Source organism: Pseudophryne corroboree, chromosome 2 (genome assembly GCF_028390025.1).
Source record: "Pseudophryne corroboree isolate aPseCor3 chromosome 2, aPseCor3.hap2, whole genome shotgun sequence".
NCBI classification, from domain to species: Eukaryota; Metazoa; Chordata; class Amphibia; order Anura; family Myobatrachidae; genus Pseudophryne; species Pseudophryne corroboree.
In genome coordinates this window covers 47,770,098-47,787,274 of record NC_086445.1, presented here as the reverse complement: position 1 = coordinate 47,787,274, position 17,177 = coordinate 47,770,098, and the positions used below count along the sequence as shown (strand labels likewise).

The window sequence follows — 17,177 nt, the reverse complement described above, 5'->3', positions numbered from 1 at the left end:
TCTTTATACCGTCATAGTCAGTCATACTAGTTGTTACGAGTATACTACTATCTCTTTATCAACCAGTGTACAGTGCGGTAGTTCACGGCTGTGGCTACCTCTGTGTCGGAACTCGGCAGGCAGTCCGTCCATCCATAATTGTATTATTATAATATATACCACCTAACCGTGGTTTTTTTTTCATTCTTTATACCGTCATAGTGTCATACTAGTTGTTACGAGTATACTACTATCTCTTTATCAACCAGTGTACAGTGCGGTAGTTCACGGCTGTGGCTACCTCTGTGTCGGCAGTCGGCAGGCAGTCCGTCCATCCATAATTGTATTATAATATATACCACCTAACCGTGGTTTTTTTTTCATTCTTTATACCGTCATAGTCAGTCATACTAGTTGTTACGAGTATACTACTATCTCTTTATCAACCAGTGTACAGTGCGGTAGTTCACGGCTGTGGCTACCTCTGTGTCGGCAGTCGGCAGGCAGTCCGTCCATCCATAATTGTATTACAATATATACCACCTAACCGTGGTTTTTTTTTCATTCTTTATACCGTCATAGTCAGTCATACTAGTTGTTACGAGTATACTACTATCTCTTTATCAACCAGTGTACAGTGCGGTAGTTCACGGCTGTGGCTACCTCTGTGTCGGAACTCGGCAGGCAGTCCGTCCATCCATAATTGTATTATTATAATATATACCACCTAACCGTGGTTTTTTTTTCATTCTTTATACCGTCATAGTGTCATACTAGTTGTTACGAGTATACTACTATCTCTTTATCAACCAGTGTACAGTGCGGTAGTTCACGGCTGTGGCTACCTCTGTGTCGGCAGTCGGCAGGCAGTCCGTCCATCCATAATTGTATTATAATATATACCACCTAACCGTGGTTTTTTTTTCATTCTTTATACCGTCATAGTCAGTCATACTAGTTGTTACGAGTATACTACTATCTCTTTATCAACCAGTGTACAGTGCGGTAGTTCACGGCTGTGGCTACCTCTGTGTCGGCAGTCGGCAGGCAGTCCGTCCATCCATAATTGTATTACAATATATACCACCTAACCGTGGTTTTTTTTTCATTCTTTATACCGTCATAGTCAGTCATACTAGTTGTTACGAGTATACTACTATCTCTTTATCAACCAGTGTACAGTGCGGTAGTTCACGGCTGTGGCTACCTCTGTGTCGGAACTCGGCAGGCAGTCCGTCCATCCATAATTGTATTATTATAATATATACCACCTAACCGTGGTTTTTTTTTCATTCTTTATACCGTCATAGTGTCATACTAGTTGTTACGAGTATACTACTATCTCTTTATCAACCAGTGTACAGTGCGGTAGTTCACGGCTGTGGCTACCTCTGTGTCGGCAGTCGGCAGGCAGTCCGTCCATCCATAATTGTATTATAATATATACCACCTAACCGTGGTTTTTTTTTCATTCTTTATACCGTCATAGTCAGTCATACTAGTTGTTACGAGTATACTACTATCTCTTTATCAACCAGTGTACAGTGCGGTAGTTCACGGCTGTGGCTACCTCTGTGTCGGAACTCGGCAGGCAGTCCGTCCATCCATAATTGTATTACAATATATACCACCTAACCGTGGTTTTTTTTTCATTCTTTATACCGTCATAGTCAGTCATACTAGTTGTTACGAGTATACTACTATCTCTTTATCAACCAGTGTACAGTGCGGTAGTTCACGGCTGTGGCTACCTCTGTGTCGGCACTCGGCAGGCAGTCCGTCCATCCATAATTGTATTACAATATATACCACCTAACCGTGGTTTTTTTATACCACCTAACCGTGGCAGTCCGTCCATAATTGTATACTAGTATCCAATCCATCCATCTCCATTGTTTACCTGAGGTGCCTTTTAGTTCTGCCTATAAAATATGGAGAACAAAAAAGTTGAGGTTCCAAAATTAGGGAAAGATCAAGATCCACTTCCACCTCGTGCTGAAGCTGCTGCCACTAGTCATGGCCGAGACGATGAAATGCCAGCAACGTCGTCTGCCAAGGCCGATTCCCAATGTCATAGTACAGAGCATGTCAAATCCAAAACACCAAATATCAGAAAAAAAAGGACTCCAAAACCTAAAATAAAATTGTCGGAGGAGAAGCGTAAACTTGCCAATATGCCATTTACCACACGGAGTGGCAAGGAACGGCTGAGGCCCTGGCCTATGTTCATGGCTAGTGGTTCAGCTTCACATGAGGATGGAAGCACTCAGCCTCTCGCTAGAAAACTGAAAAGACTCAAGCTGGCAAAAGCACCGCAAAGAACTGTGCGTTCTTTGAAATCCCAAATCCACAAGGAGAGTCCAATTGTGTCGGTTGCGATGCCTGACCTTCCCAACACTGGACGTGAAGAGCATGCGCCTTCCACTATTTGCATGCCCCCTGCAAGTGCTGGAAGGAGCACCCGCAGTCCAGTTCCTGATAGTCAGATTGAAGATGTCAGTGTTGAAGTACACCAGGATGAGGAGGATATGGGTGTTGCTGGCGCTGGGGAGGAAATTGACCAGAAGGATTCTGATGGTGAGGTGGTTTGTTTAAGTCAGGCACCCGGGGAGACACCTGTTGTCCGTGGGAGGAATATGGCCGTTGACATGCCAGGTGAAAATACCAAAAAAATCAGCTCTTCGGTGTGGAGGTATTTCACCAGAAATGCGGACAACAGGTGTCAAGCCGTGTGTTCCCTTTGTCAAGCTGTAATAAGTAGGGGTAAGGACGTTAACCACCTCGGAACATCCTCCCTTATACGTCACCTGCAGCGCATTCATAATAAGTCAGTGACAAGTTCAAAAACTTTGGGTGACAGCGGAAGCAGTCCACTGACCAGTAAATCCCTTCCTCTTGTAACCAAGCTCACGCAAACCACCCCACCAACTCCCTCGGTGTCAATTTCCTCCTTCCCCAGGAATGCCAATAGTCCTGCAGGCCATGTCACTGGCAAGTCTGACGAGTCCTCTCCTGCCTGGGATTACTCCGATGCATCCTTGCGTGTAACGCCTACTGCTGCTGGCGCTGCTGTTGTTGCCGCTGGGAGTCGATGGTCATCCCAGAGGGGAAGTCGTAAGCCCACTTGTACTACTTCCAGTAAGCAATTGACTGTTCAACAGTCCTTTGCGAGGAAGATGAAATATCACAGCAGTCATCCTACTGCAAAGCGGATAACTGAGTCCTTGACAACTATGTTGGTGTTAGACGTGCGTCCGGTATCCGCCGTTAGTTCACAGGGAACTAGACAATTTATTGAGGCAGTGTGCCCCCGTTACCAAATACCATCTAGGTTCCACTTCTCTAGGCAGGCGATACCGAGAATGTACACGGACGTCAGAAAAAGACTCACCAGTGTCCTAAAAAATGCAGTTGTACCCAATGTCCACTTAACCACGGACATGTGGACAAGTGGAGCAGGGCAGGGTCAGGACTATATGACTGTGACAGCCCACTGGGTAGATGTATGGACTCCCGCCGCAAGAACAGCAGCGGCGGCACCAGTAGCAGCATCTCGCAAACGCCAACTCTTTCCTAGGCAGGCTACGCTTTGTATCACCGCTTTCCAGAATACGCACACAGCTGAAAACCTCTTACGGCAACTGAGGAAGATCATCGCGGAATGGCTTACCCCAATTGGACTCTCCTGTGGATTTGTGGCATCGGACAACGCCAGCAATATTGTGTGTGCATTAAATATGGGCAAATTCCAGCACGTCCCATGTTTTGCACATACCTTGAATTTGGTGGTGCAGAATTTTTTAAAAAACGACAGGGGCGTGCAAGAGATGCTGTCGGTGGCCAGAAAAATTGCGGGACACTTTCGGCGTACAGGCACCACGTACAGAAGACTGGAGCACCACCAAAAACTACTGAACCTGCCCTGCCATCATCTGAAGCAAGAAGTGGTAACGAGGTGGAATTCAACCCTCTATATGCTTCAGAGGTTGGAGGAGCAGCAAAAGGCCATTCAAGCCTATACAATTGAGCACGATATAGGAGATGGAATGCACCTGTCTCAAGTGCAGTGGAGAATGATTTCAACGTTGTGCAAGGTTCTGATGCCCTTTGAACTTGCCACACGTGAAGTCAGTTCAGACACTGCCAGCCTGAGTCAGGTCATTCCCCTCATCAGGCTTTTGCAGAAGAAGCTGGAGGCATTGAAGAAGGAGCTAACACGGAGCGATTCCGCTAGGCATGTGGGACTTGTGGATGCAGCCCTTAATTCGCTTAACAAGGATTCACGGGTGGTCAATCTGTTGAAATCAGAGCACTACATTTTGGCCACCGTGCTCGATCCTAGATTTAAAGCCTACCTTGGATCTCTCTTTCCGGCAGACACAGGTCTGCTGGGGTTGAAAGACCTGCTGGTGACAAAATTGTCAAGTCAAGCGGAACGCGACCTGTCAACATCTCCTCCTTCACATTCTCCCGCAACTGGGGGTGCGAGGAAAAGGCTCAGAATTCCGAGCCCACCCGCTGGCGGTGATGCAGGGCAGTCTGGAGCGACTGCTGATGCTGACATCTGGTCCGGACTGAAGGACCTGACAACGATTACGGACATGTCGTCTACTGTCACTGCATATGATTCTCTCAACATTGATAGAATGGTGGAGGATTATATGAGTGACCGCATCCAAGTAGGCACGTCACACAGTCCGTACTTATACTGGCAGGAAAAAGAGGCAATTTGGAGGCCCTTGCACAAACTGGCTTTATTCTACCTAAGTTGCCCTCCCACAAGTGTGTACTCCGAAAGAGTGTTTAGTGCCGCCGCTCACCTTGTCAGCAATCGGCGTACGAGGTTACATCCAGAAAATGTGGAGAAGATGATGTTCATTAAAATGAATTATAATCAATTCCTCCGCGGAGACATTGACCAGCAGCAATTGCCTCCACAAAGTACACAGGGAGCTGAGATGGTGGATTCCAGTGGGGACGAATTGATAATCTGTGAGGAGGGGGATGTACACGGTGATATATCGGAGGGTGAAGATGAGGTGGACATCTTGCCTCTGTAGAGCCAGTTTGTGCAAGGAGAGATTAATTGCTTCTTTTTTGGGGGGGTCCAAACCAACCCGTCATATCAGTCACAGTCGTGTGGCAGACCCTGTCACTGAAATGATGGGTTGGTTAAAGTGTGCATGTCCTGTTTTGTTTATACAACATAAGGGTGGGTGGGAGGGCCCAAGGATAATTCCATCTTGCACCTCTTTTTTCTTTTCTTTTTCTTTGCATCATGTGCTGATTGGGGAGGGTTTTTTGGAAGGGACATCCTGCGTGACACTGCAGTGCCACTCCTAGATGGGCCCGGTGTTTGTGTCGGCCACTAGGGTCGCTAATCTTACTCACACAGCTACCTCATTGCGCCTCTTTTTTTCTTTGCGTCATGTGCTGTTTGGGGAGGGTTTTTTGGAAGGGACATCCTGCGTGACACTGCAGTGCCACTCCTAGATGGGCCCGGTGTTTGTGTCGGCCACTAGGGTCGCTAATCTTACTCACACAGTCAGCTACCTCATTGCGCCTCTTTTTTTCTTTGCGTCATGTGCTGTTTGGGGAGGGTTTTTTGGAAGGGCCATCCTGCGTGACACTGCAGTGCCACTCCAAGATGGGCCCGGTGTTTGTGTCGGCCACTAGGGTCGCTAATCTTACTCACACAGCTACCTCATTGCGCCTCTTTTTTTCTTTGCGTCATGTGCTGTTTGGGGAGGGTTTTTTGGAAGGGCCATCCTGCGTGACACTGCAGTGCCACTCCTAGATGGGCCCGGTGTTTGTGTCGGCCACTAGGGTCGCTAATCTTACTCACACAGCTACCTCATTGCGCCTCTTTTTTTCTTTGCGTCATGTGCTGTTTGGGGAGGGTTTTTTGGAAGGGCCATCCTGCGTGACACTGCAGTGCCACTCCTAGATGGGCCCGGTGTTTGTGTCGGCCACTAGGGTCGCTAATCTTACTCACACAGCTACCTCATTGCGCCTCTTTTTTTCTTTGCGTCATGTGCTGTTTGGGGAGGGTTTTTTGGAAGGGACATCCTGCGTGACACTGCAGTGCCACTCCTAGATGGGCCCGGTGTTTGTGTCGGCCACTAGGGTCGCTAATCTTACTCACACAGCGACCTCGGTGCAAATTTTAGGACTAAAAATAATATTGTGAGGTGTGAGGTATTCAGAATAGACTGAAAATGAGTGTAAATTATGGTTTTTGAGGTTAATAATACTTTGGGATCAAAATGACCCCCAAATTCTATGATTTAAGCTGTTTTTTAGTGTTTTTGGAAAAAAACACCCGAATCCAAAACACACCCGAATCCGACAAAAATAATTCGGTGAGGTTTTGCCAAAACGCGTTCGAACCCAAAACACGGCCGCGGAACCGAACCCAAAACCAAAACACAAAACCCGAAAAATTTCAGGCGCTCATCTCTAGTCTTTATTTGAATTTTTCTTTTGATGTGGTTCTCCAAGTACCAGCATGCGGGGGAGGCTTGCTGGGACCTGTAGTTCCACAGCAAAAGACAATATTTATTTATTATTTTTTTTAAACACAATTTATGACTATCAGCCTGCCATCCACAGCCCACAGATGGCGGGGACAACCCGGGCTTAATCCCTGGCCCTCGGTTGCCTGAACGGGAGACCCATTTATTATAGGGGTCCCCACTCCCCTAGGGACCCCAGGCCAGGGGTGACTAGTTGCGGGGTCAATGCCACGGCTGCAGGGACCTATATAAATGTGTCCCTTGGCTGCGGCATTACCTCCCTGGCTAGTGGAGCCCCGGTGCTGGTTCCAAAAATACAGGGGACCCCTACGTCTTTTTCCACACGTATTTTTGGAATTAGGACCGGTCCAAGAGCCCAGAGCTGGTTGTTAAAATATGGGGCAATCCTACACATTTTTTACCCTGCATTTTAGCAACCAGCTCCCTCAAAGAGCCCGGGGCAGGTTATGCTTTTGGGGGGGACCTGCACATGTTTATTTTTTTTTTTTTTTAACTCTTTCTTTACTTTTACAGACAGAAACATGCACAGATCTCTCTGATCTGTGCATGCTTCTGGCTACGTGCACAATATAATGATAACGCACTAAAAATCGCATGTTTCCATTACTAAAAATTGCATGCGATTTCTGTTTTAACCCTAAATATCACATCCTATTACATCTAGCCCAGTAACTTTGTATTTGGAAAAATCCATGTTGCCATACAAGGGGAGCAAATACATTTATATGTTTTCTGTGCAGAGTGAATCTAACTCTCTCTGCACATGTTACTTCTGCCCAGGTGCACAGTTACTTGCTTTTTTTTCTTTTCTTACTTCCATATTACAATCAGGCCCATTTTGCTCACTGAATAACCGTTTAGGAGGTGAATCTCTTACTGCTGCTGGAGGACTGGAGAAATGATAGAGCTTCATTCAATAGCTTGTTGATATACCTTGCACTGCGCACATATACTCACATTGCCTATTAGTCAGTTCCATTTGGATGAATTTAATAATAATTCATAATTCTGTCACTGACTATTTCCACATAGATCAGGAATATATGTGATCACTTACCTTTTCCACTACTGGTACGGGCCTAATTTCTTTTTTGTATAGTTTATAAAATAGAAATGAGCCAAACAGACCATCGTTCAGATAATAGGAGAGTTTTCTTCTGTCCTTCCCATCTGCTGCTGTAATAAGAGCATTGGATTAGTTTACTGTTCATACACGTGCTTCATAACATATTATTATATTAGAAGTCTCAGTACTTCCACAGTCATATAACGTCACAAAGATGCAGAACCTGATTCTTCTATTCAGGGGTCCTAACTATGGGTTTGATTCAGAGATGTAAAGTATTGCACAGACTGTGTATCTTTGTATGCAGCAGCTGTGTAAATTGTCATCTCCCGGTGGCTTCCCTGATCCGCAGCTGCACCGAGGATACAACACTGGCTCCAGAGCTGGATTAAGGCATTGGGGGGCCCGGAGTACTTAAGTCAGGGGCAGGGCCGGACTGGGACTAAAAATAGGCCCTGGCATTTTTGAAGCACACAGGCCCACCTCTGTGACTCCTCCCCTTACTATTCCTGACTCCTCCCACTTATTAGTCTATGCTCTTACAAATAAAATTAATATTCTAACAACATACAAGTGTACATCATTCTCTATTAAAATACACACAACCAGTGGTTGAAGTGGAAATTTTTAAGTGGGGGTATGGAAATGTGAAGTTTGTAATTAAGTGCGCACTCCGGAAAAGGGGGTGTGGTCACTCAAAAGGGGGCGTGGCCTTCAGTGTAGTTTACCACACCATACACCCCTTATACGCATTATGCACCACAATAGTAGGACCCCTTATACTATCTAGTACTGGTGCCTCTTTCACATTATACCACACAGTATGAGCCAAAATTCACATTATAGCACCCGGTATGAGCCGAAATTTACATTATATGCCCCCAATAGTGCAGTGCCAGATCCACAATTGCCCCCACAGAGCCAGGTATACAAATGCCCCCACAGTGCCAGGTATACAAATGCCCCACCGTGCCAGGTATTCAAATGCCCCACAGTGCCAGGTATAGAAATGCCCCACAGTGCCAGGTATACAAATGCCCCCACAGTGCCAGATCCACAAATGCCCCCACAGTGCCAGATCCACAAATGCCCCCACAGAGCCAGATCCACAAATGGCCCACAGCGCCAGGTATACAAATGCCCCCACAGTGCCAGCCAATTGCCCCCACAGTGCCAGGTATACAAATGCCCCCAAAGTGCCAGGTATACAAATGCCCCCACAGTGCCAGCCAATTGCCCCCACAGTGCCAGGTATACAAATGCCCCCACAGTGCCAGGTATACAAATGCCCCCACAGTGCCAGCCAATTGCCCCCACAGTGCCAGGTATACAAATTCCCCCACAGTGCCAGATCCACAAATGCCCCCACAGTGCCAGATCCACAAATGCCCCCACAGAGCCAGATCCACAAATGCCCCACAGTGCCAGGTATACAAATGCCCCCACAGTGCCAGCCAATTGCCCCCACAGTGCCACTGCCAGGTATACAAATGCCCCCACAGTGCCAGGTAAACAATTGCCCCCACAGCAGTGCTGCAGCTGCAGCTGCTTACCGCTGCTGCTGCTGCGCCCCCTTCGGCTGGGAAGTGACTGAGGGGCGAGCTGCAGTGTCATGACCTGAGAACGCGCCAGCGCGGCTATGTCTGGCGGCGTGTAGCGGACTTCAAACCAGCCGCCGGTTCGTGAGCCAATCATGGCTCGCGGACCGGCAGCGGCGGCTCCTGATTTGATGCCGGTCCGCAAGCTCTGATTGGCTCACGAACCGGCGGCTGGTTTGAAGTCCACTATACGCCGCCAGACATAGCGGCCCTGGGGCGCTCTCCTCCCCTGAAAGCTGAGACATGTCCTGAGGAAGGGGCTGGCGCCCCAAAACGTTGAACTAATAAACATTGTTGTTTGGTGAGATATGCCAGTTTACAGTCTCCAGAGTGCCGCCTCCCTCCAAACAATATATATATATATATATATATATATATATATATATATATACATACACACACAGTTGTGCTCATAAGTTTACATACCCTAGCAGAATTTGTAATTTTCTGGCCATTTGTCAGAGGGGGTATATTTACAAAGATTCGTGTTTTTGAAGTTTTTAAGGGTGTTTGATCTCAAATGGTATCGGGTGCATTTTACTGCAACTTTTTGAATCCTGATACGGTCATTCACTAAGCTGCCGACTTTTCCAAATTCGTATTTTTCGATGTCGATGTGATTCGTAATGTCAGGCAGTGTTTTTTACAGGAGTGATGAGTAAAACACTGCCTGACAAAACACAAGGAATCCCGGCCGGATCTGTGAGATCCGTGCAGGGCTTCATTGTGTACCTTAAAAAGGTGTTTTAATTGTGTTAAAATCTGAAAAAAAAATTGTGTGGGGTCCCCCATCCTAAGCATAACCAGCCTCGGGCTCTTTGAGCCGGTCCTGGTTGACAAAATATGGGAAAAAAATTACAGGGGTTCCCCCATATTTGATCAACCAGCACCGGGCTCTGCGCCTGGTCCTGGTGCCAAAAATACGGGGACAAAAAGCGTAGGGGTCCCCCGTATTTTTGGAACCAGCACCGGGCTCCACTAGTCAGAGAGATAATGCCACAGCCGGGGGACAGTTTTATCTTGGTCCCTGCGGCCCTGGCATTAAATCACTAACTAGTCATCCCTGGCCGGGGTACCCTGGAGGAGTGGGAATCCCTTAAATCAAGGGGTGTCCCCCCCCTCCAGCCACCCAAGGGCCAGTGGTCAAGCCCGAGGCTCTCCCCCCCCATCCAAGGGCGGCGGATGGGGGGCTGATAGCCTTGTGAAAAAAATAGAATATTGTTTTTTGTAGCAGTACTACAAGTCCCAGCAAGCCTCCCCCGCAAGCTGGTACTTGGAGAACCACAAGTACCAGCATGCGAGGGGAAAATGGGTTCGCTGGTACCTGTAGTACTAATACAAAAAAAATACCCAACACAAAACAGGACACACACTGTGACAGTGAAACTTTATTACATACATGCACACCTCCGTACATACATACTTACCTATGTTCCCACGAGGCTCGGTCCACTTCTCCATGTAGACTCCACGGGGTGCCTGAGAAAAAAATTATACTCACATAATCCAGGGTAGCTTCTGTCCTCTTTGTAATCCACGTACTTGGCAAAAAAACAAACCGGAAAACCCGAACCAAGCACTGAAAGAGGTCCCATGTTTACACATGGGACCCCTTTCCCCGACTGCTGGGACCCCCCTGGCTCCTGTCAAAGAGGGTCCCTTCAGCCAATCAGGGAGTGCCACGTTGTGGCACTCTCCTGATTGGCTGTGCGCTCCTGTAGTGTGATTGAGGCTGCGCACTGAAGATACAATGTAGCGCATAGGCGCTCCATTGTATCCAATGGTGGGAACTTTGCGGTCAGCGGTTGAGGTTACTCGCGGGATAATTATAACACATGTTCTGGTATCTTCTTTGCATTTTTCTAATCATATTTTCAGGGGAAACACTGCTAACTGTGGGTGGGAGGCAGCTGAGAGCGCTGCTTCACACTGATAACATTAAAGTGTCTGAGGCTGGAGCTGGCCAGGGGGCGGGGCCAAACAGAGGGCAGGAAAAGCCCATTGAGAAACATAAGAGTAGAGGCACCACCAGATCTGCCTCAGTGACAGGGGTGTGCCTGCTTTCCACCTCAGAGCCCGCCCCTGTCAGTGAGGCAGATTTGATTGGTCAGCAGCTCCAGTAGTGTTTCCTGCTGTCAGTGCAGAGTCCGGCTTTCTTCCTCCCTCCCTCCCTCCCTCCCTCCCTCTCCAGGTGCTGGTCGTATACAGATGGTGATGTAAGTAGATAAGGGTGCACAATCCCACACATCTATACCAGCTGCAGGGGTAGCATTGTTATCAGGGGGCTCTGGTTCCCCTGGCTGTTACAGTCAGGTAGGATCAGGCTACTGCTGACAGGGTCAGGGCTATGGCAGGAGCAGGCTGTGTGTCACTGTCTGCTCCAGCCTTGAGTTTCCCAGCCCTCAGCTACTGCCTGTGGATATGACTTTTACTGTAAGAGTAACTCAAGTATATGTCCCTCTCTCACACACACGCTGCTGCAGCAGCAGCACAGCCCTCAGTGGCGCACCCAGGGGGGGTTCCGAGCACCCAGAAACCTCCCTCCACAAAAAAAAATGTACTGCATGAGTATTATTAATGGCTGTCTAGCGTCCTCTGCAGCCTGCTGTCTTCCTGGTGGCACTTGTAAGTGCTTAATAAAAGTTGACTTTATTTTAATTATAGTACATATATCCATGTGCAATTTGTGCATACATATATACACGTGTATACTAACATATAAACACACACACATATATGATACTAGGTGATTAATCGCGCCCTACGGGCGCTCTTCACACAGTCGTTAGCGGCTACGCCCCGTTAACCTCTGCACGCCTTTGAACATACGCAGGGCGGTAGATAACAGAATCAGAAACGCAGGGCAGTATAGAGGGCATACAGAAATGGGTTCCGATTGAAATAAGATAGAGAGGCGTAGGGGAAGAGAAAGGGAATGTACAGAAACGCTGTGCGATCGGTAAAGGATAGGGAGAGGCAGGGTGGTAGGGAGAGGATAAAGAGAGGGAAGGTGTTAGAAAATAACGTTGCAAGGGGCTACGATCCATTATCCCCTGCACGGGCTTCAGCTGTGCTATAATTGTTATTATATGGAGTATTACCTGTTTTTTTTATGGCAGTGGGTAAATATTGTAAGGGGGGAGGGCGTGCGATTGTCAAGGGAGCGTAGGCCTTTGTGAGGGCGTGCAGAGTGGCCGCAGTGCACAATGAATAACATAGTGTAGAGTGTAGTATATATTGCTAGGGTCTGCATTATGAAGTACCAGATGAGTAACAGCAATGCACTGTAGATAAGATACGAAGGTGCTGTGGCCACAGGTAGCAGAGCCGCTTATACACACAATGGCCACAGGTAGCAGAGCCGCTTATACACACAGTGGCCACAGGTAGCAGAGCCGCTTATACACACAATACCCACAGGGGGTAGAGGCGCTTATACACACAGTGCCCACAGATAGCAGAGCTGCTTATACACACAATACCCACAGGTAGCAGAACCGCTTCTACACACAATACCCACAGGTAGCAGAACCGCTTATACACACAATACCCACAGGGGGCAGAGGCGCTTATACACACAGTGCCCACAGATAGCAGAGCCGCTTATACACACAATACCCACAGGTAGCAGAACCGCTTATACACACAATACCCACAGGTAGCAGAACCGCTTATACACACAATACCCACAGGTAGCAGAGCCGCTTGTACACACATTACCAACATGTAGCATAACCGTTTATACACACAATACACACAGGGGCAGAGGCACTTATACACACAGTGCCCACAGGTAGCAGAGGGGCTTATACACACAATGGGCACAGGTAGCAGAGCCACATGTACACACATTACCCACAGGTAGCAGAACCGCTTATACACACAATATCCACAGGGGGCAGAGACGCTTATACACACAGTGCCCACAGCTAGCTGAGCAGCTTATACACACAATACCCCCAGGTAGCAGAGGTGCTTATACACAGTGCCCACAGGTAGCAGAGGTGCTTATACACACAATGGGCACAGATAGCAGAGCCACGTGTACACACAATACCCACAGGTAGCAGAGCGGCGTATACACACAATACCCACAGGTAGCAAAGCCGCTTATACACACAGTGACCACAGGTAGCAGAGCTGCTTATACACACAGTGTGCACAGGTAGCAGCGCCACTTATACACAATGGGCACAGGTAGCAGTGTTGCTTATACACATAATGGCCACAGTATTAGTGTTTCTAATTAATCCAATGTCCATTGGTAGCAACTATACTCACAAAAGTTTGGGGGGTTTGGAAAGGGGGTGGGTTCAGTGAGGTTCCTATCCGTGGGAATCACTTGTAGCGGCTGTGGATGGTGATTCGAGGTGCTACATGTGGTGGAGGGTTGGGTGTGGGAGGGGGTCCAGAGGTGTTGTGGGTGGCGGAGGGGTGGGTGCAGGGGCACGGATGGCGTAAAGGGTGCAGAGGTCCTGTGGGTGGGGGAGGGGGAGGTGTAGAGGGGTCGCGGATGGGGAGTGTAGTTGCTGTTGGTGGGGGAGGGGTGGGTGCGGGGGACCGTGGATGAAGGAGGGGGTATGGAGTTGATGTGTGTGTGGGAGGGGCGATGTAGGGGTGTGCGTTTGGAGGTGCAGGGGGGGTGAGCTTAGGTGATGGGTTTCAGAAGTGCTGTGGGTGGGGGAGGTGTGGGATGGCACGGATGGGGGATGTAGATGTTGTGGATGGGGGAGGGGTGGATGCGGGGGAGCTGTGGATGGGGGAGGGAGTCCGGAGGTGGTTCGAGTGGTGGTCCAGAGGTGTTGCGGGTGGGGGAGGGGCAGGTGTGGGAGGTCCGCAGATGTGAAGGGTGCCTGTAGATAATGCGGGCGGGTAGGTGCTGTGGTTGTGGGAGTGGCGGGGGTGTTGCGGCTGGGGTACATGATCTGGAGAGGGGTACGTGATGTGGATGTCCAGTAGCTAGGGGAGGGGCGGGTGCAGGGATGGCACGGATGGGGGAGGGGGTCCGTGGGCGCTGTGGATGAGTGAGTGGTGGGTGTGGGGTTACGGCGGTTGTGGTGGGCCAGGTGTGCTGCTGCAGTGGGTGGGGGAGGGTGCCGGTGCAGGGATACCGCAGTTGGGGTAGGGCGGTTGGTGCAGCTGTGGCGGGTAGGGGAGGGGCAGGGGAGGGGGTGCGGCGGTGGGGAAGGGCCGGGTGTGAGGATGCTGCGGGTGAGGTGGGGGGGGGGGGGCGGGAGGGGGTGTGGATGGGGTCTGTAGATGCTGGTGGTGGAGGGGCAGGTGCAGGAGGCTGTGGATGAAGGAGGGGGTCTGGAGGTGCTGTGTGTGGGGGAGGGGTGATGTAGGGGGAGGTGGGGTTGCAGAGGGGGAGGTTGGGTGATGGTTTGTAGAAGTGCTGGGGGTGGGGGAGGTGTCTGTAGATGATGGGGGTGGGGGAGTTGCTGTGGGTGGGGGAGTGGTGGCTGTGGGTGTGTGGTGGTGGTCCGGATGTACCACGGGCAGGGGAGAGGCGGGTGCGGGGATGGTGCGGATGGGGGAGGGGATCAGAGGGCGCTGTGGGTGGGAGAGGGGCTGGTGCGGGGTTAACGCAGTTGGGGAGGGCCGGCTGTGGTGGTGTTGCGGGTGGTGGAGGGGCAGGTGTGTGGGTGTTGGGGAGGGGTTGGTGCAGTGGTGCTGTGGGTGGGGGCCATTTGGCGGGGTGGTGCGGTTGGGTGGGAGGTGGGTGTGAGGGTGCCACGGTTGCGGGGGCGGGTGGTGCTGCAGAAAGGGGAGGGGTGTGGGGTGCGGGAGCAGGGGTCCTGTGCGTAGGGGAGGGGCAGGGTGCCATGGGTGGAGGGTTGGGAGCAGGGGTGATATGGGTGTGGGAGGGGTTGTGGGAGAAGCTGGTGTGGGAGTGCCGTGGGTGGGGGGACAGGTGCGGGGGGCAGGGACGGGTGCAGTAGTGCTGCGTTTGGGGTGTGGGAAGCGGCTGCGTGGGTTTCCAAGGGTTGGCGCGGGTGGGGGAGGTGGTGCGGGAGCAGGGGTGTTGCGGATGGGGGAGCGGCGGATGCAGGAGGGGCAGATGCGGTGGTGGTGCGGTGGGGTGGAGGGGTGTAGCGGGGGAGAGGTGGGTATAGGGGTGGAGTGGTGGAGTGGCGGGGGTGCCGCGGGTGAGGGAGGGGGCAGTTTGCCGGGGTGGTGCGGTTGGGGGTGGGTGGGTGGGTGTGAGGGTGCTATGGTTGCAGGGGCGGGAGGGGAGGTGCTGCAGGTAGGGGAGGGGTGGGGGCGCGGGAGCAGGGGTGCTGTGCGTAGTGAAGGGTCAGGGTGCCATGGGTGGGGAGTTGGGAGCAGGGGTGATGTGGGTTTGGGAGGGTTGGGGGGGCTGTGGGAGAAGCTGGTGTGGGAGTGCCGTGGGTAGGGGAGGGGGGGTTCTGGGCGTGGGGGCGTTGTGCCATGGGTGGTGGACAGGTGTGGGGGGGCAGTGGCGGGTGCAGTGGTGGTGCGGATGGGGGGTGGAAGGCGGCTGCAGGGGTTCAGAGGGTTGGGGGTGTGGCGTGGGTGGGGGAGGGGGTGCAGGGGTGGGTGCAGGAGGGGCAGATGCGGTGGTGGTGCGGGTGGAGTGGAGGATGCAGGGTTGTAGCGGCGGGAGAGGTGGGTATGTGGGTGGAGTGGGGGGGTGTCACGGGTGGGGGAGGGGGCGGTTTGCCAGTTTGGTGCATTTGGGGGGTGGTGGGTTTGAGGGTGCCACGGTTGCAGGGGCAGGTGCTACAGGTAGGGGAGGGGTGGGGGTGCGGGAGCAGGGGTGCTGTGCGTAGGAGAGGGGCGGGGGTGCCATGGATGGGGGGTTGGGAGCAGGGGTGATGTGGGTGTGGGAGGGCTGCGGGAGAAGCTGGTGTGGGAGTGCCGTGGATGGGGGAGGGGGGGGTGCTTGGGGTGGAGGGACAGGTGCGGAGAGGGGGCAGGGGCTGGAGCAGTGGTGGTGCAGTTGGGTGGTGGGAGGCAGCTGCTGGGGTTCCGAGGGTTGGGGCGGTGGTGCGGGTGGGGGAGGGGTGGGTGCAGGAGGCGTGGGTGCAGGATGGGGCAGTTGCGGTGGTGGTGAAGGGTGCAGCAGGGGGGAGAGGTGGGTATGAGGGAGGGGCAGGGTTGCAGCGGGTGGGGGAGGGGCGGGGGGTGCTGCAGGTGTGGGAGCTACAGGTGGGGGCGTGAGTGCCGCGGGTGAGAGCGGATGTGGGGGATGCGTTGGGTGCCGCAGGGTGGGCCAGCGGGTGTTGGTGCTGTGGGTGGGGGAGGGGGCAGAGTGCCACGGGTGGTGCGGGTGTTGGTGCTGCGGGTGGTGGAGGGGGTGGAGTGCCATGGGTGGTGGGTGGATGCGGTGGGTGTCGCGGGTAGGTGGTGCGGGTGTTGGTGCTGCGGGTGGGACTGCCGCGGGTGGGAGGGCGAATGCGGTTGGTTGCCTCGGGTGTTGGTGCTACGGGTGGGGGAGGGGGCGGGAGTTCCGCGGGTGGGTGGCGCGGGTGTTTGTGCTCTAGGTGGGGGAAAGGACGGGAGTGCCGCGGGTGGTGGGAGGATGCGGCGGGTGTTTGTGCTACGGGTGGGGGCGGGAGCAGTCGCGCCACAACGTGGGTGCGGGGGGTGCGGCCCGCACCCGGGTGTTACCCTCTGAGGGGTGACACCAAAGTGCCGACTCCTGTCACAGTCCAGAAGCCAGCACTGCAGATTCAGCAGTGTCCGGGTGAAGGCCGTATGCCCCGACCCACAATGTGCCGAAAACGGGGGTCGGGACCCGGAGCCACGCCCCCTTTCGCGAAGCCACACCCCTTCAACGAAGCCACAACCCTTTTCACCCGCGACCGCGGGTAAGTGACGGGTGGATGCCGCGGGTGGGGGGCAGATGCGGGTGGTTGCCGTGGGTGGGAGGGGGGGGGAGTTGTGCCGAAAACGGTGGTCGGGACGTGAAGCCACGCCCCCTTTCACGAAGCCACGCCCCCACTGCGGGTAAGTGACGGGTGGATGCCGCGG

At 52.2% G+C, this 17,177-nt stretch overlaps 1 protein-coding gene across 1 annotated transcript in view; it reads right to left on the bottom strand.

The window, feature by feature from the left end:
- The window catches only part of LOC134997196 (antizyme inhibitor 2-like), a 106,062-nt gene that overhangs the window by 14,122 nt on the left and 74,763 nt on the right, over nt 1-17,177 (bottom strand). The window contains exon 7 of the mRNA XM_063951256.1: nt 7,573-7,691. Coding sequence (XP_063807326.1) covers nt 7,573-7,691 — 119 coding nt within the window. The remainder of the gene's footprint in view (nt 1-7,572; nt 7,692-17,177) is intronic.